The sequence below is a fragment of the Eptatretus burgeri genome, chromosome 8 (genome assembly GCF_056783735.1).
Source record: "Eptatretus burgeri isolate ZD-2024b chromosome 8, Ebu_testis_v1, whole genome shotgun sequence".
NCBI classification, from domain to species: domain Eukaryota; kingdom Metazoa; phylum Chordata; class Myxini; order Myxiniformes; family Myxinidae; genus Eptatretus; species Eptatretus burgeri.
The window spans coordinates 100,372,044-100,396,466 of NC_140968.1; the positions used below are offsets into that span (position 1 = coordinate 100,372,044).

Below are 24,423 nucleotides of genomic sequence, written 5' to 3' on the forward strand. Positions count from 1 at the left end.
TCTTCCTCACTCAATGGCCAGCATTTATAGGATAGAGCATGGACAAACACCATAGTTTGGCATCCATGTGAGGAGAAAAGTCCTGAAGTTGCCCCCAGCTGAATATGAAGGAAAGTGGTGCGATAAGGATGTTCTTGTGGCCCTGTACCTGCGGCCCAACAATTAGGGTCACTGCCTTTTTGCCCTCGGTCTCCTCGCTCTTGCATGCTCTTCCATTGCATAGAAAAAAACACTTTGCAAAAGTTTGGAGCTATCATGAGGGAAGGGTGGAGTGGAGGTCAAGTTGGAAATCCTCAATCACTTAACGCACAAAGACCAACTCAAACTGAGCATTTATTTATTTACATGGATTTCAAGCTCACATTCACACAATGCTTTAAATTACCTGTACAAACCATACTTCTGAAAAACAAACCTTGCTTCTGTACAGCAGATTAGCAGAATAAAAGGCCAAAAGAGCAAGTTGTACTTATTAACAAAACCAGATGATAAATGTTGCCTTTATTACAGTGGACCAACAACACAATCATGGATTAATGGAACAAAATAATGCAAACTCTTAGCTTTGAAGTGTAAGCCTTCCACACCAACCTTCCAGGATTAGATCACTGAAAGGAAACTCCTCAAGATAGAGGAGACTCGAGCATGAGGATGGCAGGGACACACGACTCGAATGGGTTGCCGGATAAGCAGGCATCACAACGAGACATCTTGAAGTTGCTCCAAGATTTCTCTGCAAATGGAAGCACAGGATGAAAGACTGCAAACTCATCACCAAATGGAAATTCCATCTGCAGTTAAAGACGATTGCACAATGGTCACTCTTTCATCCAGAATCATGCTAATGGAATAAAGGATGAGAGGAACCAAGCTCAGCAAAAGGATAACCTTCCCCTCGAGTAAACCGTTCATCGATTCAGGATACGAGGAGGTTTGGAAAGAACATTTTTAATGCCAAATACAATGGGAATTTATCAATAATTTTGGCACAATCACATTTATTTTTCATTTACAAGGCCGAAGGCTCGAAGAGGAAAAAACAAAACACGCACGCAATGCGCACACACATTTCAAGGACGTTTTAAATGACGCTAATTCCACACAATCTGATATAAAACTTGTCTTAGTTGCAAACATCACAGTTGCTCACCTAAACTAAGAACTTATCGACTTGTGAACAATTGGTAGGTGTTCCAACTGCCACATCATCAGCTGGGCACCACTCAAATAGGGTTTTGACCCTTTCAACTAAGGACCTCTCCAAACAGTCGGTCCACAACCATGGCTGATTGATAGAAATCACACACAAATAAACTTTTTTTTCTTCTTTTCTCTTAAACAGGATCGAGGGCTCATAGTTGGGCTGACACACTGACTCAGTCAGTCAGTCAGTCAGTCACACACACACACACACGGAGCACTGTCACTTCCTGGGTACTCTGGGTGCCAGTGACATCCCAACAATGGCACCACCTTTCTCACAGTACTCAGCAGGGCATTTCCTAAGGAGGAATTTCCTCCTCCCCATGGATGCCAACCTCTGGGGATTATCGATGCTCTATACTTTTAAAATGCTGAACGTCAAGCAAGGAAGCAGCAAGAACAATGAAAAAGTCTTTGCAACGACTCGGCCAAGGTTTGAACCACCGACCTCCCAGAAGACATTCTAACCATTACACCACAGAGTCTGGTTTGCACACAAAACAGTTCACGTAGGGATAGGTAGGTCCACGTATCTATAACATGCATATACGGCATGCACACAAATCTAACATACCTTTTCAACATGTTCGTAACACCTATTTAGAACAAAGCAGTAAAGCTGTTTCACTAAAATTACACTTAAACCACCTACTTGTGCATGTAAAAGAAGATGTATCCGTTCCTCTCCCTCATCACACGAACAGCCGGCTCAGAAATGCTTACGACGTTGGTGTCATCGTACGTAAACCAGGCTCGTTTCTTCACGTCCAGCGCATCGGTGATGTAGTGACCTGAAAGAGTACAGCACACTTCTTGTTGGAATTTATGTGACATTCCAGTGGAAAATTGAGGTTGGGAAACGACAGGGTGTGCCAAAAAAAAACTAATAATTTTTTTTTAAATCTACAATACTACTATATTCAGTTTTTTTGTGAATTGCATAAAACTTCAACATTTTGTGTGACACAAATGTACCAAATATCAGAACTGTAACTTGCAAGACGAGTTTGGCACTCAGTTGATCACATGATCCAAAAGTCCACTCTGCCCTGAGTGCAGATTTGAGCACGACGGGTGAAGTTGTTTATTACGCGCTGACTTTCAGCAAGTGGGGTGGACCGAACTTTCTCTGTGATTGCTTGTTTCAGCTCAAAGATGCTTCCATGATTATCACTGTACATATTGTCTGAGAAATCCACAAAGGTAAAAATCTAGTGGCCTCAAATAAGGGGAATCTGGAGACCACTCGACACTGAAGCATCGGCCAAACACTCTCTCACTGAAGTGGCTCGTCATTCAATCACGGGACTCATTTATCGTGCAAGGGGCTGCCCAATCATTACTCGCAGATAAAGTTTATTCTCATCATGGAGAATCCTCTTGAGACTTCACACTCTCAGTCCAAGTTCTTGGCTGCGATGGTGAAGTGACTTTTCTGGACTGTTTCCGACTGGCTGACCCTCTCAATGATCTCTGGAGTTCTCAGCGAAGGGAATCCAGAAAGACTTGGTCTCTCTATTGACTTATGATATCAAGTTATGCATAGTTCCTTGTTCTCAAAATGTATTCATCCATATGAATATTCTCTTTGCATGGGGCGTCTCTGCAATTAAAGTCTCTCTTGAACTTTCTTCGAGTTTGGACAAAGGTTTGCATTTCGATGTCGGATTCCACAGAAAAAAAAAACGTTTTCTTCATTAATGTCGGGCATAGTTTCCCACAGGAAATAATATTGTTGTGGTTACCAGATTCGCAAACCACCATTCAGGTCCCTTAGGTGAGGTATCTCGGTAAGTACATGTGTAGTTAGGCCCAAACCCGTTGTCTAGTGGGAATACATGTCATTTATGCGTGCTGCGACTCTTCAGGATAGCCGTTTTTCTTTTACTATCTTTAATTTGGACCAACCGCCATTGTTACCACCACCAACCACCGCTTCACCACAACCGCCACGACCTTCACGTCACACCTCGCAACCGTCGCATCGCCACCGTTCTTGCGCCGCCTGTGGGTACCGGTGTTGGACTCGTGCAGGGCGCGCGCCGAACAGCGTGTACAAAATCACGGATTTTGTGCTTCAAAAACGGATCAAAAACGACACACGCCCACTTTTTGCCGTCCAATCGGTGAGCGAGGGCGGGTGGCCCCGCCCCAGGGCGTTGGAGGGCGATCGATATATGCAAATTTATGGATCAAAAAGCATTCACGCCCACTTTTTCTCGGGCCAATGGGGAGCGAGGTGAAAGGTCGAAGGGAGGGGGTCAAAGATGAGAGGGCGAAGCTACGGGGCTGATAAAAAGCGACCGTGTTCGTCAGTCCAGAGAGTAAGTGAGAGAGAGTAGGAGAGTAGGAGAGTCGAGAGGGAACAGAGAGTCAAGACTTCGCGGGCGGTGGAAGGAGCTGGTCGTCGTGTGCGTTGGAGTCGGAACGGAGGGGACGGAGCTGTGGAGAGGCGGCGAGGGCAGACGAGGGGGTGCTCGCGTCGTGCAGGGAGCTGCACCCCAGGGAGGCCTACAGCGCGACCTGGCCGAGGTGGAGACGCTCGTCGCGGAGCAATAAAAATCCTCTATACCCCGAGCATCAGCAACCCCCTCCTGTTTCCCCCCGCGCTGAGATAGTGCGACCAAGGGGGCCCCTTTTCCACCCCCTACCAGACACTGCCCGCGAGGCCCGCGGAGTTGAGGCACCATCGCCGCTCCGCGTCTCATCACCAGACGGGTAGGCCCGACCCGGTCTCGGCCTCAGGCCCGCCTCATCCTTGAGGGTATTTTTTCCTTGGTTTTGGGTATGTGTTGTCGGCGCCATCTGTGAAGTAAAATTGTATAAGTGTTGCCGTGTGCTCGGTAGTCGGTATTAGCTCTGCATTGTGTTTTCGCTTTTACATTTGCTTTTTGTGTAAATTGCATTGTGTTTTTCTTTTCTGTGTGCATTTGGTGGAATTGTATATGTGTGCTTCCCGTGTGCCGCGAATAAATGTGCTTTGTGTTGAACTGTTTCCCGCTTCGCTTCGTCATTTCCTTCATTGAATCCTCATCTTGCTTCACGTAAAGGGTTGGTAGTGGGCTGAATACGCCCGATAATTAATCGAACCGTCGAGGTCGACGATAACACCGCTCGGTTATCCCGATAGTACGGAACGGGTCGCTTAAGTGGCCCGTGTCCGAAGTCGACCTGCGGCGAGGTGCGATCGCCCGGTCTACCCTCCGCGTGGGTACTTAGGTAGGTCGAATTTGGCGAGCAACCCTATCCCACGCGGGGGCTGATTGGCTCGATCGCGGTGAGACCGAAAGGTCCACCCGTGACTGGTTCCCGGCGTTAGTCCGAGAGGGTCACGACTGGATTGTCCGTCCGGTGGGCGACGTGCCGCGATTCGAGTTACGTGGCCGTTCGCACGCCGGCGGGCGCGAAATCCGCAACACTGGTGTCAGAAGTGGGATACAAATTCATCGCCCTCCTCGCGGCACTGGTATCTGAGAACAGGAAAACGGGCTCTCCTGTCTCCAATTAAATTCACGGGAATCGGTCCAGGGGTGAGAGAAGCGACCCCCGATTCCCTCCAAATTACGAGCGAGCTAAATTAACCCTTTCAGAGAAGCAAGATGGCGTCTCAAGGCGAGCGGGAGCCGGGGGTATTAGAAATGGATGTAGAATGTGTAGGATCCATGGTCCAGGATGGAATCCCCGAGCAGGAAATGTTGATTGTGCAGGAACACGGACTCGCCCAACTGAACCCAGAGCCCGAAATGGGTGCGGCAGCGGCCGCAGTGCATGACACCTCCCCCCCCCCCTCTCCACCAAAACCCTTCCCCGACCCCTGCCGAAACGGCTCACCCAAGCGCACCCGACATGACCCAGCTATTCACCATGCTGGCAAAAATGTATGCGGAAACGACAGCGAAGATGATTGCGAACATGAACAAACAAATGAACGAAAAGATGGATGCGAATACACAAAAGATGAATGCGGAAATGATCGAAAAGATGGAAGCGAATATGAAAAACGAAATAAAAGGCATGAACAAACAAATGAACGAAAAGATGGATGCGAATACACAACAAATGAACGGAATGGAAACAAACATAAAAAAAGAAATGAAAGAGCTACGGGGTGAGACGCAGAACATGGGCCGATGCCTGCAGGCGGGCATGAAGGCCGTGACCAGGGAGCTGGGAATGGTGACTCCACGTGTGGGAGCAAACGAGCTGGAAGGGGGTGCAACGGCTGACAGGCCCGCGGTGGAGGCGGGTAAAAAAATAATTCGGGGGGCGTGTTCGGCGAGGGTCGTGACAGAGGAATCGACGGTGACCAAAAGGGAAAAATTAAATGGGGAGACCAAAACGTGTGAGACGAGACACGAGGTGACGACAAAGGAAATAATAATAGTTGAGACACGGGAGATAGAGGGTGAATTGGACGGGGTAAGTGACGCACACACACACACGGAGGTAGTGGAGGATAATGGGGTTGAGCTCGCGGAGCGTGTAGGGACCCAGTGCGAGCACCTGGATGGCCTCCTCCAGGAACGAGGGGAGGGAGTATGCCCCCTTGAGGCGAGTCACGACCAGGTGAGTTCGGTCGTGCTTTGCGAGGTTGAGGGGACGGGTGCTGTGGACGGGTGCACGGAGAGCTTGGGGGGTATAGAGGCCCCGGAGACCCTTGTGGGGACACAAATCCCCAGAGTGGTTGTCCCTGTGTGTGTGGTGCAAGGCGTGAGTGCGTCCCCGTGTGTGGCAGCGACCCCGTGTGTGAGTGGTGAGGTGGCGATTGTGCCAGAGTACGTGCTTCCCAGCACGCCGTGCGTGGATGAGGCACCGTGTGTGGAAGAGGCCGTGTGTGTGGATGAGGCACCGCGGTTGAGTGCCCCCGCGTGTGTGGGTGAGGCACCGCGGGTGAGTTCCCCCGTATGTGTGAGTGAGGCACGGAGTATGGATGAGACACCGCGGTTGAGTGCCCCCGCGTGTGTGGATGAGGCACCGTGTATGAGTGTCGCCGTGTGTGTGAGTGAGGCACCGCGGGTGAGTGCCCTCGCGTGTGTGAGTGAGGCACGGAGTGCGAGTGAGGCACCGCGGGTGAGTGCCCCCGTACGCGTGAGTGAACGGCCGTGTGCAAGGTCGCTGTGTGCAAGGGAGACCGTGTGTGTGAGAGAGCGGTATGTGAGGGAGATGTCGGTTGGCATGCGGGAGCACGCAGCCGCGTCTCCCGGTGTGAATGTGATGGAGTGGACTGTGTGCGTCGTAACACGCAGGTATGCGTGTGTGGAATGGAGACGGAGACGGCGACAGAAGAAAGAAAGCCGGGTAGCGGCTGTAGTTGTTTCGGGGACCGTGCCGGGTTCACCCAGCAGTGAGCACGAGGTTCGTGCTGTGCAACGCACGAGACCGCCACGTGCTCGCTTGCGAGAGTGAAGTCCCGGTCCGGAAACGCACGCGGTGGATTTGCCGATCCCGCGGACGGACAAAGTTTAGGCAGGATAACGGATTTGGACCGGATGGGTTCTCCACGCGATCGTGTGTGTTAAGCTCCAACGGGCAAAGCACATGTGTTCACGTGGGGAACCCCTCGAGACGTGGGGCTTGTGTTTTTTTTTTGCGCACGGTGACGTCATGGCTGCACGTGTGGTTGGAATCCGGCAGGAGGGGTATCTCTGCCGGATGGTACCGTCCAAGGAGGGACGAGGAACACGTGCAGCTGCATGACGTCACGGGCAGGTGTAAAGTGCGCGAGTTGCCGCGCTGGCGCTGCGCATGTAAAGAAAAAAAAAAAAAAAAAAAGCAAGCCTCACTTTCGGGTGCACAGGATTCCTGGGCAAGGGGTGGAAGACCCCCTTACCTGGGCACAGGATGAAAACTAGTTCGGGGGAAGGGTTAGCTTAGTTAGACCGACTTCATGGGGCAGGGGTAAGTCCTCATGGAGTCCGTGGAATGGATTAGGTAGAGGGATTTAGTGAGCTTTAGGTTGGAAAATAAAATGAATTTATGATTTGGAGACAGAGACAGACTTGTGGATGTGTAGCGGGGACGTAGTTTAGCTACATAGTGTTAAAAGGAACGTGCTATAGTTTAAGGGACGACGTGGGAGCACGAGTTAGTTAGGGGATGTAGTTAGAAGGATGGCAGAGTTCAGTGGTGTGTGTGTTGAAGAGTTGGTGAGTTGTGAGGTGAGCACTTGTTGAGTGAGTGAGGCCAGCGGGTCTGTGTGTATGGAGTGAATGGGGAATGCATGGTGCGATGAGTGATTGGGGGGAGGAGTGACTCCCGCCCAAGGGACCCCGGGGTCAGTATAAAGTGAGTTAGGGGGTTAGTCAAATTTACAAAATGGAGGTCGTTTTGCTGTTGGTGGGAATGTAGGCTCGAAACCCATTTGGAGGGGTGCAGGAGCCCTGTTGACAGGCTTGGGAGCGTGGCTGCGAAAGGTGAGTATCGCTGAGTGGGTACCCCGGGCATCAGGCTAGTCGGCCGCGGTAGGCCATGGGCCCATGGGGGGCCGGGATAGAGTAGTGGGCACGGGTGCGCCTGCTTGGTGCGGGGGCCCGGGGCGCCATTAGCCGCGTGGGCAGTGTTGTGGGCACGGGTGACCCTCGGAAAGGGGCCCGGGAGGCCGGCCTGCCACGTGTGCGTTTCAGGGGAGGTGCCATGGGGGGCACTCCCCGGTGTTAGGGAGCTGGTAGGCTCGGAGGCAGTGTAGTGCCCGGGGGTGCCATAGCGGGAGATTCGGCAGAGGGTCGTGCCTGCCAAAGGGAGCCACGTGTCCCAGCCAGGAGACCGTGTGAGGGCACGGAGAGAAAATTGGGGGGCGAGGCCCGAAATTGTGAGGACACCAACACAGGCGACGGGAATCTGGGTTTATAGAACCAATAGTTTAAGCGAGAGGCGCTTGTTGAAAGCCCCGGGGTAGTTTAACAGTTAAATGGTTAGGATAGATTAGGAGATGTACCCCTCCGCACCATCCATCCCCTCGCTCTCGTTGTGGGCCGCTGGACCCACTTTGGTTATAGATCGCCGAACTCTGGAGAGGCCATTCTGAGGCTTCGTTGGGCCTCGACACAGGACGCTAGCTCTCCCTTGTTCCCCTCCGGGAAGGGAACGTAGGGGTTGGGAGTAGGCGAGGTGACAGGATGGGTTAGCCGAACAAGGACGATAAAGGGGGTTAGGGGACGATTTATAGTGGGGAAGTAAAAAAAAAAAAAAAAAATTTAAGTTGGGGCTAAATTGGGGTTTGACAAATTAAGGGAGTGGGTATGTACAGTGACAGGCAAAGGCGATAGGTGGGAGGGAGACAGGTAGGTAGGTCCGAGCCCGCCTTCCAAGTGGCCAGCACCACCGCACTCCCTCCACCAACCTCCATTGAACGGCAGAGGCTGGCCAACTTCATCGGCTGGCCGTGTTTTGCTTCGGGGCGGAGGCCGGCCAACTTCATCTGCAGCTGCTGTGCTGCAAGGCCTGTGCCGGCCCACTTCATCTGCCGGCTGGCTGTTTTTTCTTCAAGGCCTGTGCCGGCCAGTTCATCTGCCGGCTGTGTTTGCCTGCGGGGGCCTTCTTCTGCGGGCTGTGTTTGCCTGCCACCTTTGCCATGCCATGCCCACTGCCCACGTTCACCAGCCCCATTCAATTTTTGCTTTGCCCCCCACCCCCTGTTCATTTCCATGTGCGCCAGGATCGTAAAAGCAACAGTTTGCAAGCTGCGAGAACTGCCCAGTTGGCAGCTACAACACGGGCCTGCAGTGGCGGCCCGTGCACCATGTTGTGTTCATCCATCCATTCGTTGTGCTCATTGCGTGTGCCACTTGAGCTGGCACGGAGACTGCGTTTGTGCAGCCCATGCACCGTTGTGGTTCACTGCGTTCAGTTCAAAAGGGAAGGCCTTGGACTGCGTGTGAGCAGCCAGCCACGTTCCCTGTCACCTGCATTGTTTGAGCCAGAGACTGCATGCGGGCAGCCTGGCTCCCTGCTAACTGCTTTCTTTTTGCAGAGTTCAATGATCCTGGGCCATGGTTTAGTGTAAAATTTGTAAGTTAAGGTTAAGATGTACTGTAAATATGAGTGCGCCCCCCGGCATGTCTGTCTAGCGCCGGCAATTTTATTTAAGTCGTCCGTGTGAGTGAGTTTGTTTAGATAGTTACGCAGCCCTCAGGTTATTTATTTTGGGGACACGAATACCATGAATGTCGCACTCAGGGATCCGTAGGTAAAATTTACTAGGGGAAAACTACACATGATGGCACACAAAAATTTGACGACTCGGGACGAGTCTGTAAAAAGGGGAGGGGGTAGTGTTGTGGTTACCAGATTCGCAAACCACCATTCAGGTCCCTTAGGTGAGGTATCTCGGTAAGTACATGTGTAGTTAGGCCCAAACCCGTTGTCTAGTGGGAATACATGTCATTTATGCGTGCTGCGACTCTTCAGGATAGCCGTTTTTCTTTTACTATCTTTAATTTGGACCAACCGCCATTGTTACCACCACCAACCACCGCTTCACCACAACCGCCACGACCTTCACGTCACACCTCGCAACCGTCGCATCGCCACCGTTCTTGCGCCGCCTGTGGGTACCGGTGTTGGACTCGTGCAGGGCGCGCGCCGAACAGCGTGTACAAAATCACGGATTTTGTGCTTCAAAAAACGGATCAAAAACGACACACGCCCACTTTTTGCCGTCCAATCGGTGAGCGAGGGGCGAATTGGCCCCGCCCCCAGGGCGTTGGAGGGCGATCGATATATGCAAATTTATGGATCAAAAAGCATTCACGCCCACTTTTTCTCGGGCCAATGGGGAGCGAGGTGAAAGGTCGAAGGGAGGGGGTCAAAGATGAGAGGGCGAAGCTACGGGGCTGATAAAAAGCGACCGTGTTCGTAAGTCCAGAGAGTAAGTGAGAGAGAGTAGGAGAGTAGGAGAGTCGAGAGGGAACAGAGAGTCAAGACTTCGCGGGCGGTGGAAGGAGCTGGTCGTCGTGTGCGTTGGAGTCGGAACGGAGGGGACGGAGCTGTGGAGAGGCGGCGAGGGCAGACGAGGGGGTGCTCGCGTCGTGCAGGGAGCTGCACCCCAGGGAGGCCTACTGCGCGACCTGGCCGAGGTGGAGACGCTCGTCGCGGGGCAATAAAAATCCTCTATACCCCGAGCATCAGCAACCCCCTCCTGTTTCCCCCCGCGCTGAGAAATAGTGCGACCAAGGGGGCCCCTTTTCCACCCCCTACCAGACACTGCCCGCGAGGCCCGCGGAGTTGAGGCACCATCGCCGCTCCGCGTCTCATCACCAGACGGGTAGGCCCGACCCGGTCTCGGCCTCAGGCCCGCCTCATCCTTGAGGGTATTTTTTCCTTGGTTTTGGGTATGTGTTGTCGGCGCCGTCTGTGAAGTAAAATTGTATAAGTGTTGCCGTGTGCTCGGTAGTCGGTATTAGCTCTGCATTGTGTTTTCGCTTTTACATTTGCTTTTTGTGTAAATTGCATTGTGTTTTTCTTTTCTGTGTGCATTTGGTGGAATTGTATATGTGTGCTTCCCGTGTGCCGCGAATAAATGTGCTTTGTGTTGAACTGTTTCCCGCTTCGCTTCGTCATTTCCTTCATTGAATCCTCATCTTGCTTCACGTAAAGGGTTGGTAGTGGGCTGAATACGCCCGATAATTAATCGAACCGTCGAGGTCGACGATAACACCGCTCGGTTATCCCGATAGTACGGAACGGGTCGCTTAAGTGGCCCGTGTCCGAAGTCGACCTGCGGCGAGGTGCGATCGCCCGGTCTACCCTCCGCGTGGGTACTTAGGTAGGTCGAATTTGGCGAGCAACCCTATCCCACGCGGGGGCTGATTGGCTCGATCGCGGTGAGACCGAAAGGTCCACCCGTGACTGGTTCCCGGCGTTAGTCCGAGAGGGTCACGACTGGATTGTCCGTCCGGTGGGCGACGTGCCGCGATTCGAGTTACGTGGCCGTTCGCACGCCGGCGGGCGCGAAATCCGCAACAATATATTGTCGTGGTCCTGCGGTTGGGTTAATCCCCCAACCCAAATGTGGTGGACAGCAGTTAATGCCAACCAGTCCGGATAGCCGAGCAGTTTTCCTTAGGAGGCGGACACATGATCCTCAGAGATTATAACGCACATGGAAGGGGTAGGGTGCGGAACTGGTGGAGCGACGGAGGCACAGCACAAGGGGTTGATACTCGAACCCCACAACAAATACACGGACACAGCAGCTTGGTCCAGAGATGGTCTTTATGGAACTTTGAAATAGAGGTACTCCGTCCTGTATGGGAAGACGCCAAAAATGGCGCCGAGCCACTCTCTGGGTGGGAAACGTACGTGAGATAAATCGTGAGGTGATATTCAACACCAAGGCTCAGAGACTACCTTGCAGCTTCTTAGATCACGCTTACAGACCCGTTACTTTGCAGAATGGCGCCGTCTCTTCGGTGATATACACGAGGCTTGGAGGTCCGTTCCTCACGACCAGCGTCTTGCTCAGTACGCGAGCCATTCGCCTCAGCACGAATACGAGAATTGTGCCATCTTCTTCATGCGTCGAAGGAAAGTCAGCCGTAATGCCCTGTTCTTACAGGCAATCTCCTAACTACGTTCTCTCTCGACCGTGTGTTCGCTCCCGATTTCTTCTACGACGTCACACCAAACAACCATTCACCTCCAGGACGTGGCTTGCTGGCACGAAACCCGGGAAGGCGGAACCTCTGCCTGCTCGGCACGCCTGGCTTACTTGTGGTTATGGTTGTTGTTGGTATAATAACGCAACTCCTTCATGGCTGGCTTGTAAATGCAAAAACACAGGAATAGGTCACAGGAGGCAATCACACACTGGGGGAAATTGGTCTTAATCCCCATCTAATACCACACCACCACCACACCACCACCTCCCTCCCACCCCCCCCTTCCCCACCCCCGGTGTGGTGACACCCAAGCTCAGTTTCCATACTTAATTACATCGAGATGTCTCCTACATGTCCACGGACCAAACAACTCCATTCAATCCTAACTATCCTTTGAAATTCCCCCATCTACCCCCACAACCGTAACAATATCATTATCTGAAATAAGAAAGAAAGAAAGAAAGAAAGAAAAAAAAACATGAAAATTAAAACAATGGTCAATAAATCAGAGCGTTTGGCTTTTTTTGACACACCCGGTATTTGCATGTGTACTTGGAAATAAAACAATGCATGTTAATCGCTTTTAAAAGTAGAATGGCACGTGGTAGAGCGCATACCTCCACCAGACTGAACAATTTACGTTTTGTATCACACCGATAGGCTGGATCTGCATCCGGACCTGAACAAAAATGTAATCGGCTTGTTCTCATCATCTACCCAACTCATTCACATTGTTTCGTGTAAATCCATCCATAACTTTTTGAAATATTGTGCTATATATAGTTTTTGGCCCCATTTCTCAATGGTGAAGAATCATTCTATTGCTTCATCACACCGGAAAGAAGAATTCAAAGTACGTATAGTCATAATCAACCGATGGAGAAACAAAAAACATTCGTTAATAGACGCTAATCTGAAATGTGCAATGCAAGTGATTGGTGACTACTTTGTGATGTAAACTGCTCTCACTGCAGTTTGCTCATCAAACACACCTGCAGAGGACTCGCTTCCAATGTGGCTCACAATGCTTACAAGCTGGTAGGAATATGGCAGCTCACCCGTCTGGTGTTTGGGGGGAGGGAGATGGTGGTAAGAAAGACCACATGTTTGTCATTGCAACACTAATGATCAACAGTACAAATATGCAAGTGTAGTGAGACCCAGATCAATAGAGTGAGAAGGAAAAAAAAAAACCACACACACTCCCCTGTACTGTCCGGATCCTGGGCCATCAACACACCCAAGTTGGGCTTTAAAAGCCGAGACTGAAGCCAATAGTCAGGCAGCAGTTGTCACTATCTGATCAGTACGTCAATAAATTTGCCAACTTTGATTTTTCACTTTTATTTGTTCAAGGACATCATACTGAATCACTTTCAACTTGTCTTCCAATTTTCAGTGTCATATTTCACCACCTGGGGGCACTTTTTCAAAATTGCTGCCAAAATCACAAAAAAATGTTAAAAACATAATATTGACCACACATATCAACTGATATGATGATGTTTTCTGGATTGTTTCATCCAAGTGGTACTAATTATGAACTCTTGTTGTTTTGCAGGGCTCAAGCTGATGCCGGGCCATGTTGTCTGTTACCATGAAAGCAATCATCTGACCAATTGAAATATGGAACAGTGTATCATTTGTGCAGAAAAACGGAAAGATGAATTTTCATTAGCAAGTGAAATATCTCTAAACAATATTAAATTGTTCAGTGAAAGATGGGCTCGACTTGGTAAAAACATTAACATTCATGATAGAATAAAGCAGATGAACATTGTTGCAGGGGCAGAATATCGCTACCACAGAAAATGTTACAAATCACTTTGTAACCAAGCTAACCTTGAGAAAGCTGAAATAAGTCATGACGAAGATTTAAAATGTACAGTGAACAAAAAGAGAGGGAGGCCAAGTACAAGTTCTGTACCGTCAACTCCAAAAACAAGGAAAACGTTTGATCAGGAATTGTGTGTTTTCTGTCAGGGCAGTTGTGTGGAAAAACTGCATCAAGTTTGCAGTGAGCCTATGGGAAGGAAGTTCTTACAGATAAAGGAACTGAACACAAATGAAGACATCTGCGCAAGATTGGCACTCCTTTCTGATGCCATGGATGCATTTGCCCAAAACTGTAAATACCATCTGACCTGTTTCAGAAAGGAAACCAGACACATTGAATCTTTCCAGAGTACAAACACTTGTTCGTCTGAAAATGAAGCCATCGGAAAGGCCATATGTGACATTGAAATTGTCAACATAGTGTAGTTGATAATCACCAATAGTGACAGTTTCCCAAGCATTGACATGAAGACAATCAACAATGCCTATATTAAACTTCTTGAAGAACATGATGTAACAGTTCAAAGAAGTAACTTTAAGCAGCACCTGAAGTCCCTTTTACTTGAGAAGATACCTGGGATTGATTTTGTCAAGCATGGGCCGAAACCAGAAATTGTTGTGTCACAGTTAGTCAAAGACAAAATCCTCACATACGAGTATGAAACATCAAATGTGGATGAAGAGATGGAAATTCTTAGTAGGGCTTCAAAGATATTTCGAAAAGAAGTTGACAACATGAAAAACTGGCAATATAAAGGATCATTTGATGACTTTGAAACACCTAAGAAGCTATTGCAGCTAGTGAGGTGGATAACCTATGGTCCACATTCTACTCTACAAGTCAAAAGAGAAAGAGAAGCTGAGAAAACATCAATAAATCTAACTCAGCACATCATATCTGCATATAGAACTAAGAGACAAATTAACTACGAGTCCAAAGAAGGGAGCAGTTTTCACAAGGATAAGAATACACCATTGACTGTTCGCCTTGCACTGGTATCATATCAAGCAAACAGGTCACGTTCACAAGTGGAAATGCTCCAAAGCATGAAGACGGCTGTTTCATATGATGAAGTTGAGAGAATGACCACAAGAATGGCCATGGCTGTAATGGATGACCTAAAGGACAATGTTAAAGGCATGCATGTACCCCCCTTTCTAAAGCAGGCAGTAAGACTTACTTGAAGATAATTTGGCCAAAACATTACAAACTAGAGGGGGAGCACTCGGTAGAGTGCAAAACCTCCGCCGCCAATACTGCTAGGTCACTCAAGTGAACCTGATATCCTATTCATTCAATTTGACGTCAACAGTGCTCAGAGTTATAGTTTGCAACTTTCCCTTTTACTTTTAACTTTTACATACTCAATTCATTCGTCATAACTTGATTCCTTGAGACAGAAATTGATTTTACGTGGGTATATCCACCCGAAGTTCCAAAATCAGCCGCAATTATAATTTTGGCACTTTTTTGTTGGAAATCACTTATAACATGTAGAAATGCAAAAAAAAAATTCAAATATTTTTTTCAAAATGGCCGCCATAGCGGCCATATTGGATTTTGGACCAAGTCCAAAATCTAATGGCATGATCCTTGGACCATACCTAATTCCCCCACCAAGTTTCGTCGAAATCTGTCGAGGAGTTTTTCCGTAATACTGTTCACAAACAAACAAACAGTCATAGACTGGTACTTACGAAATCGTCAACTTGACCTCTGACCTTGTCTAATAAAAGCTGTCTCTAGAGAAGGTAGCGACGCAAATCAGAAGTTTCTACGATGATTCTGGACCAAGCCATCAAAAATCGAATGTTTTGGATGTTTGACCTCACTGTGACCTTGACCTTTGACCGATTTTGACCAAAATCTAATCAGCACTAACCATCACCCTCCTGAATCACGTGGTGTTATTTGACATTGGTAGCTTCTTCCGTTCTCAAGTTATTGTGCCTAGAAGCACACAAACAAACACACAAACAAACAAACACACACAGAAGTCATCAAGATACTTACTTACTCTTTAGATTTCGTAAGTAACAAACAAACAAACAGAAAGGGGTGAAAACAGTAACCTCCGATCTTCGATGGCAGAGGTTAAATATCATTCTAAATTGCTGGAATTATTGGTGAAAATTACGTTTTTAACAGCTTTTTTATGATTTTGGCAGCCATTTGGAAAAAGCGCCCTCACATAGTGAAATACTTAACTGAAAATTAGAAGACAAGTTGAAAGTGATTCATTGTGATGTCCTTGAACAAATAAAAGTGAAAAATCAAAGTTTGCAAAATTATTGAAGTAGGTGACAACTGCTGCCTGACTATAATGGGTTTCACACAACAAATTGTTAGTTAAAACCTAAGTTAAAACCAACAAACAGTGTATTAGGATAATTCCCTCACTTTAATGTTCAAACACAAGTTGATCCTAACCATCCCAACTTTCAAAAATCCAATACACACCCCAAGTTTCAACTCATTCCCTTCACCAGTTCTGGAGTGCACACAAAGCAAACAGATGTGCAGTGCCTTCAGAAAGTATTCACGCCTCTCGACTTTTGTCACATTTTGTTGTGTTGCAGCCTGAATTTAAAATGGATTAAATTTAAATTTTTTGTCACTGATCGAGACAAAATACCCCATAATGACAAAGTGAAAACATGTTTTTAGAAATCCTTACAAATGAATTAAAAAGTGAAAAGCTGAAATGTCGGCGTCAACAAGTATTCAACCCCTTTGCTATGACACTCCAATTTGAGCTTGGGTGCATCCAATTTCCTTTCATCATCCTTGAGATGTTTCTACAACTTGATTAGAGTCCACCTGTGGCCAATTCAAATGATTGGACATGATTTAGAAAGAAACACACCTTTCTGTACAAGGTCCCACAGCTGCAGGTACATGTCAGAGCAGAAACTCCACCATGAAATCTAAGGAACTGTCCGTAGAACTCTGAGATAGAAATGTGAGGAGGCATAGATCTGGGGAAGGGTATAAAACAATTCATAGAGTGTTGAAAATTCCCAAGAGCACAGTGATCTCCATCATTAGGGAATAGAGAGAATATGCAACTGCCCAGACTCTTCCTTGAAAAGAATATGGAACTGCCGTCCAATCAAACTGAGCAACCGGGAAAGAAGGACCTTGGTCAGGGAGGTGACTCAGAACCGAATGACCACTCTGACAGAATTACAGAGTTCCTTGGCTGAGATTGGAGAACCTGCTATAAGGACAACAGTCGCTGCAGTATTTCACAAATCTCGGCTTTATGGTGTGATGTCCGAGGCGCAGCGGAACATGGGGAGCGAGAGCGTAGCAGTAACTCCGTTTTATTGCACGTCCGGATGTACATCACTGCCACCCGTAGCGGGCGAGTCATGATATACGAAAACCCAATCACGTGATACAGCACACTCCTCCCCTCATAAAATGACAATTCAAATGATGAAATGACAATTATAACATGACCAAACGAAACCAATCAACATTCAAAATCCTCCAAGTACCGCGGCCGTTTCCTGACCCGCCTCGGACGGGCAGCGACGCCAGACTGCCCAGGCTCAGACGCCTCCCAGCTAGGTCGAGGTGACACCCTCGCCGGACTTTCCCCATCCACAACAACAACCGCCCCCGGCCGACAAGCTTGCTCGTCGTCCTCGGGCAGGACTGAATTAGGTGAACACCCCGTGGGCGTCGGCACGTCCGGCCCTGGCGATACGTCTGGCCACGGCGACATCACAGGTGGGGGTCCCACATCGTTTGGCACGGGGGGGGGGGGAAGGGGGTGACGCTGAACAGCGATCATGCATTTGGTCCACGTGCCGCTTCCACACCTCACCACCATCAGTCCGCACCATGCAATTTGTCGGCCCCAGTACCACAGAGACCACAGCCGGCACCAATTTGGAACCGTGGAAATAATCGCGCACCATTACCCGCTGTCCCACATCAAAACCGTGAAGCAGCGTCGGGCACGACACCGCCCCACTCACCGACCCTCCAGGTCGCAGCAAATCCAGTCTGGACCGCAATGCCCGTCCATAGAGACGAATGGCAGGAGAATCGCCCGTGACAGGATGAATAGCGTTCCTGTATTGGAGCAAAAAGACATCGACCACCGTCTGCACAGGTGCAACACCTCCCCCCCCCCCTACGCAAAGCCCATTTCAACATCTTAACAAATGACTCCGCCTGCCCAGTTGTCGCAGGATGATGCGGTGCGGACCTTAGATGTCGAATACCATTTTGACGCATAAACTCATCAAATACACCTGCGATGAACTGCGGACCGTTATCAGATACCAGAACCTCGGGTATTCCTTTATTAGCAAAGATCGTCCGCAGTTTTTCTACTGTAATGTTTGCTGATGTATGCTGCATTACTACAACCTCCGGCCATTTAGAGAATGCATCGATCACAATCAAAAACATTTTGCCATTAACCGGGCCCGCAAAATCCACATGGACCCTCTGCCAGGCCCTGTATGGGGTAGGCTATAGTCCAGAAGCTCGACGCGGGTTATCAGCATCTGTTTGACACGTGGTGCAACGCTTAACCAACCGCTCAATGTCTTTGTCCAACCCCGGCCACCACAACAGGCTACGAGCAAGACTCTTGGTCTTCACGACGCCAAGGTGACTGACATGCAGTTCTTCCAAACACCGCTGCCTGAACTTCGGTGGAATCACCGCCCTCATTCCCCACATAACGCACCGTTGGACCAACGACAGCTCCGATGCGCGCGACGCGAAAGGCTGAAATGCCGGTGTTGAAGGTAGATCGCTCCAATTCCCCGTAGAAATCGCCTGGACGACACGGGCGAGCATTGGATCATGAGCCGATTCCACCGCGACCTGTTTGGCCGTGATCGGCCCGCTTTGGACCTGGACCAGCGCAAACACATCAACCCGGTCGGCCGACTCAGATGCAGCTGGACCCTCCGCGCAAGGCAAGCGCGAGAGCCCGTCACAGTTAGCATGCTTTTCGGTGCTCCGGAACTGAATATCGTAATTGTAAGCAGCAAGAAACAGACACCACCGCTGTATCCGCACAGCCGCTACCACCGGGACCCCACGTTTGGGTCTCAGGATGAATTGTAGTGGTTTGTGATCCACCTGCAAAGTGAAATGCTGCCCCAGCAGGTATTGATGAAACCTCCGCACACCCCAGACGAGGCTGAGAGCCTCGCGCTCGATCTGGGAATATTCCCGCTCTGCTGCGGACAGGGTCCGGGATGCAAAACAAACAGGCCACTCGGAACCATCGTCCATCCTGTGGGAGAGCACTGCCCCGATGCCATATGCAGAGCTGTCGCATGCCAATAAGAGCGGACGCGCAGGCTCGTAGTGCACGAGGACCGTATCCTCTGTGAGCAGCCGCTTGACGCGGTCGAACGCCGCCTGGTGTGCAGGCCCCCAGGCCCAGCGCTCATCCTTCCTGAGCAACCGCGTTAACGGCGCAAGCTGTGAGCTGAGCCCGCGCACGAACCTTTGGTAATACTGGGCCATACCAATGAACGAGCCCAGCTGCGTCTTGTCGCGAGGCGGTGGCATGTGCTGAATCCCCTCCACCTTCCGAGGGCCTTTCAACAGCCCCTCCGGCGTGATGATGTGCCCGAGGTATTCCAAGCGCTGCTTGAAGAACGCGCACTTGTCTCTGTTCAAGCGCAGGCCGCACGCTTCTAGCTTCGTCAGCACTTGGGCAATGTTCGCAAGATGCTCGTCCGCCGTTTTCCCCACAATGAGCACATCGTCCAGGTAGGTTTGGGCGGGCAGGCCAATGCAAATCTGATCCATGGCTATCTGCCACAAGGCCGGGGCCGAAGCAATCCCAAAACAGAGTCAGGTATATCGATAGAGCCCTTGACATGTGTTGATTGTCAAAAGGTCGCTACTCCCGGGATCCATCGGCAGGTGAAAATATGCATCACGCAGATCAAGCTTCGTGAAGTATTGACTCCCCACCAATCGTGCATATATTTCATCGATTGATGGCAGTGGATATTGCTCCACGCTGAGCCCCGGGTTAACCATGGACTTGAAGTCCCCGCACAATCGGATGTCTTCATTCCGTTTCAGCACCGTGACGACCGGGGTGGCCCAATCTGAGTACGACACCCGTTCGATCACTCCACAGGCCTCCAGCCTATCCAGTTCACCCTTGACCTTGTCCCGCAGGGCATACGGCACCGGTCGTGGTTTACAAAAACGAGGAACCACCCCCTCCTTCAGGAAGAGCTTTGCCTCCACGCCCTGGAGTTTCCCAAGGTCGTTGCAAAACAAACCTTGATGTCTATGAAGAATCTTCTCCACTGATCCTCCCATCGTCTCGGCACGGGTTGCACAAGGTGAACGGCGGCCCAGTCTAGCCTGATGCGGGTCAGCCAGTCTCGGCCTAGGAGCGACGGACCCCTCCCCCGCACGACGTACGACGGAAGCACGGCGACCTGGCCTTGTTACCGCACAGACACGTCTGCCATCCCGACTGGCGTTATCTTCTCGCGGGTGTACGTGAACAGTGTGAGGTCGGACCTGATAAGCTTCAGGTCGTTGAGTCTACGCGCGGTCAGTTTGCCGATGATCGACACCGCCACTCCCGTATCAACCTGAAACGTGATCGGCGTGTTGTTCACTTCGACTTCCACCGTCATCGGGCGCGCCGCCGCAGGGCCAATTGAAAACAGGCCCATCAACGGCTGCCGGTTTCGCCCCGGGTCGTCGAGGTCGCCTCGCACATTGCCGTCCATGACCTTAATGGTGGCCAACGCCCCTCGGCACACACGCTTCAGATGACCCACCTAGCGACAATGTAAACATACGGTGTTTTTAAACGGGCACACACGGCGCAGGTGTCGACCTCCGCATCCCAAACACGTCCGCGGGGTCACCTCGCCGCTCGTACGGCCGCGTGGCGACGTCTGGGCCCGGCCCGCACCGAAGGTCGTGCGTGCGTCCCGGGGCACTCGCGACACCGCGTGGGCGCCCGGGCCATCCGGCATGCTGTGGCCGGTGATGGCCCGAACATCTCCGAGAGTCTGCTCGACAGCTGTTGCAGTGTCGCCCGCCGAGGTGAATGTAATGGCTTCACCCTTCAGCCGTAGATCCGCCGAAACCATTTTCGCATCTTGAAAACCAGAAATAAAACGATCTCTGAGCCGAGCTGGACGCTCCTCTGCCGTGAACTTGCAGGCCAGACGAATGCTTCATCCGCGCCACGAAATCAGCGACGCGCTCCTCCGTACCTTTCGCGAAGCGATCGAACTGGTATCGAGCCAGCTATAATGACTTCTCCGGCGTCATGTATGCTTTCATCTTCCGCACAATGTCCTGAAACGACAGCGCATCCCCACTGGGCTTGTCCGGCACCACCAAATCACTCAGCAGTCGATAATGTTCCGCCGATAGCGAGGCGAGCAAGATCGACTTCTGTTTGCTCTCGTCTGTCGTGTATGGGCAGAGCGTGTACTGTATGGGCGGAGCCGAGTCACGGTTGGTGGTGGTCACGTGGTTGTGGGTTCATATGTCACGACTCGCCCACTCGGGACTTGTAGCACCAGTAGCGTCAGGAGCAGCATGTGCTGTCATTAGCAGTGTCCTGTAGGTCGTGTGCCTGTAGAGTGCATCGAGTACGTAATAAAGCGGGAGTTACGGGCATCGTACGCCCACCCTCTCGCTCGTGGCAATAAAGCGGAGTTGTGTTACCCTCCGGCTCGTGTCTGCCTGCTTGCACCTCTACCACATTACAGTTTGGCGACGAGTCTGTTTCGGATCGACGCGTGCAGAGTGCCTGGTTTTCCTCGGCATTGACTTTGAGTCTTTGGCCGGAGCAATTGGATTGCAGGGCGCACGGAGCGCCGGGAAAATCCGCGCAGTTCGCGCGGCGCGAGTTCGATCACCTGGCGCGGAACCCAGGGAAGCGCATCGCGAGTTTCGCCGCACAGGTGAGGCATCTCGCCGGCGCCGGCAAATTCACATCGAGTGAACGGCTGCCGGGCTCGGAGATCATTTTATTTCTGATTTGCAAGCCTCGGGAATGGTTTCTGCAATGCCACGGCTAAAGGATGAGGACATTACATTCAACTCAGACGCGGCGTCGGCCGTCGCACAGACTCTGAGAGATGTCCGGAGCCTCGATGGCCGGAGCGCGACAGGTGATCCGGAGGTCCGCGCGGTGTACCAAGTGGCCACGGTCGCACGCACAGTCTTCGGTGCGGGTTGTGACCGAACGTTGCAACGCGGTCAGTCGGACGGCGGTCTGAACACTCAGGGACATCTACGGTGTGTGTGTGCCAGGTGTCGTTGGCCATCATAATGGTCATGGATGGCGGTGTGCGAAGCGACCCCAACGTCCCGGGTCGAGACCTACTGCCGGTACGGTGTTTTGTGCATGATGTACATTTTTACACCCTGAGTCGAGTCCTGAAGCCTGGGCATAGCGATCCCGGTGGCCCGGAGCAGGGGATGCTGCTGATGTTGAGCCTGTTTTCAATTGGTCCGGAGGTGACAAGACCAATGACAGTGGAGGTCGAAGTGATCGGGGCACCGATCGTGTTTCGAGTTGAGACCGGAGCAGCGGTGTCAATCGTAAGCGAGCGCACCGCTCGTGCACTCCCCGGTCTACGTCTTTTCAGGTCTACCCTCGCATTGCACACGTATACCGGTGAAGTACTACCAGCGCTTGGCAGGGCACACGTCTTCGTCGCCCATCAAGGTCAGCGGGTCGCGCTCTCGCGGTTCATGGTGCGAGGGGTGGGGCTCGCTCTTTTGGGTCGGAGCGGGTTGGCCCGCATTCAACTAGACTGGATGGCGCCAGCCAGTGGCCTTGGACGTCCCGTGCTGGGCCAGTTAGAGTTTCGGTGGGAGGAGGTTCCTGTTTCGGAGTGCGTACCTGCAGGTGCACCTGTGTCTCCTTCGGGCCCCGTACCTCCGTTTGGGCCCAGGCCTCCCACGAGACACGAGGGCGAGGTCCCGGCGGCAGGAGCCGCGACGATGCAACATGGGTTTCCGTTCATTGCTTCCTGCAACTACGATATACTGTTCTGGAGCAACGGGGGCCATGACAGCTGCGACGGACTCTCGCGCTTCCGCTGCGCTCATGATACAGTGCACACCTGTGTCGTTCAGGCGATTTTAATGGCGGAGTGGAGCGAGCCGGTCGCATTCAAGAAGTTCGCGGAACGCAAACATCGACAGTGCCCTCTTCGACGTTCAGATGGGGACCGGCACGCAAGTCGCCTCAACGTCGTGGAAACCAAGAGGCACGCGCGCAGCGTGGTTCATAAATTGTTAATTGTTGTGCGTTTGATTCTCGCAGCACGTGTGATTCAGCTTGGCGTTATTAAAGCAAATGCTGACAGTCCGCGTGTGAGCAAGATGTGTTTGATTGGGATCAATGCTTTCATCGATGTGAAGAGCTCACGGACGATCGTTGCGAATAAAGAGGTCTTTCAGATCTCGATCTCCGATGACAGTCCGCAGTTCGCTGCAGCCTCATGTGGTAACGTTATACTGTGGGAACGCGCTGTACGTGAAGGGAAGTTTGCATCTGCACAGATGATGTTTTTGCTGCTTTATGACGTGGCTGTGCATGCAGTGTACGCTGATCGTCCGTGTGGACGTGCATGGAGATCTCGACTGGTTTTGATGCGTGGTTTTGTATGGGATTGCTGGTACTGCAACCGGCTAATTGCCGGTTCGACTTGCACGTGGGACTCCGGCGCTGTTCAGCGTCACCCCTCCCATTACTCTCGTGGGGGCCGGGCCGTTATCTTCCCAAGGCCGCCCCACCCGCTGCTCCCGCCAGCGACGGCACCCTCATGTCTGGCGGACTCAGCGTGTTTACCTGTTTCTGTCCATGGGGGGGGGGGACGGGCAAGCTTGTCGGCCAGGGGCGCAGGAGGTTCGTCTAAGCGTGTCACCTCGACCTCGCCGGATGGCGTGTACACATGGGCCGCCTGGGGGCGCTTCTGCTGCATAGTGATACTGTGCTCCCAAACTTTCCTCTTTATTTTTTTAACGCGGCCATGGTTATTGTGGTCTGCAGACATCATTGGCTTCATCGTGCAACTCAGTACTCGAGCACCAGTCCACTGCATTTGGGATTCAACTCACTCGCACCAACACGATATATGTTGTGATGGGGATAGAGGACTGAATTGTGGGCCAGATTATAACGACGGCATTATTGTGACAGGTTGTGCAGATGAAGCACGTTTTCTTTTGTGCCGTCTCATCTGGGTTTGATTCACAGCCGACCTTCACCCCAGGGTTACATCTAGGTGATGTAGTACTTGGGAGATTTTACATGATTGATGTCATTTTGTTCCTCTTTGCTTGTTTGCATCATATTGTCATAGTATAGTGTGTTTTCTTTTTCGCCAGTTGTGTTTTTTGGGTTTTTTTTGCATCATGGTGCCAGTGCGTTTGCTAAATGCCATTTTGGCTCTGGTTGCTTTCTGTGTTGTAGTGCCAATGATTTTTGATTATTGTCATTTTATAATCATGCTTTTTAGGGGGAGGAGTGTCGTGTATGGGCGGAGCCCGAGTCACGGTTGGTGGTGGTCACGTGGTTGTGGTTTCATATGTCATGACTCGCCCACTCGGGACTTGTAGCACCAGTAGCGTCAGGAGCAGCACGTGCTGTCATTAGCAGTGTCCTGTAGGTCGTGTGCCTGTAGAGTGCATCGAGTACGTAATAAAGCGGGAGTTACGGCATCGTACGCCCACCCTCTCGCTCGTGGCAATAAAGCGGAGTTGTGTTACCCTCCGGCTCGTGTCTGCCTGCTTGCA

General features: G+C 51.1%; 1 protein-coding gene across 5 annotated transcripts in view; it reads right to left on the reverse strand.

The window, feature by feature from the left end:
• Positions 1-320: 320 nt before the first annotated feature.
• The window catches only part of USP37 (ubiquitin specific peptidase 37), a 118,456-nt gene continuing 94,353 nt past the window's right edge, over positions 321-24,423 (reverse strand). For all 5 annotated transcript variants that reach the window (XM_085893256.1, XM_085893255.1, XM_085893253.1 and 2 more), the window contains 3 exons: positions 12,794-12,863; positions 1,856-1,994; positions 321-733 (listed from right to left, as the gene is read on the reverse strand). In XM_085893256.1, coding sequence (XP_085749382.1) covers positions 697-733; positions 1,856-1,994; positions 12,794-12,863 — 246 coding nt within the window. In that variant the 3' untranslated portion in view covers positions 321-696. The remainder of the gene's footprint in view (positions 734-1,855; positions 1,995-12,793; positions 12,864-24,423) is intronic.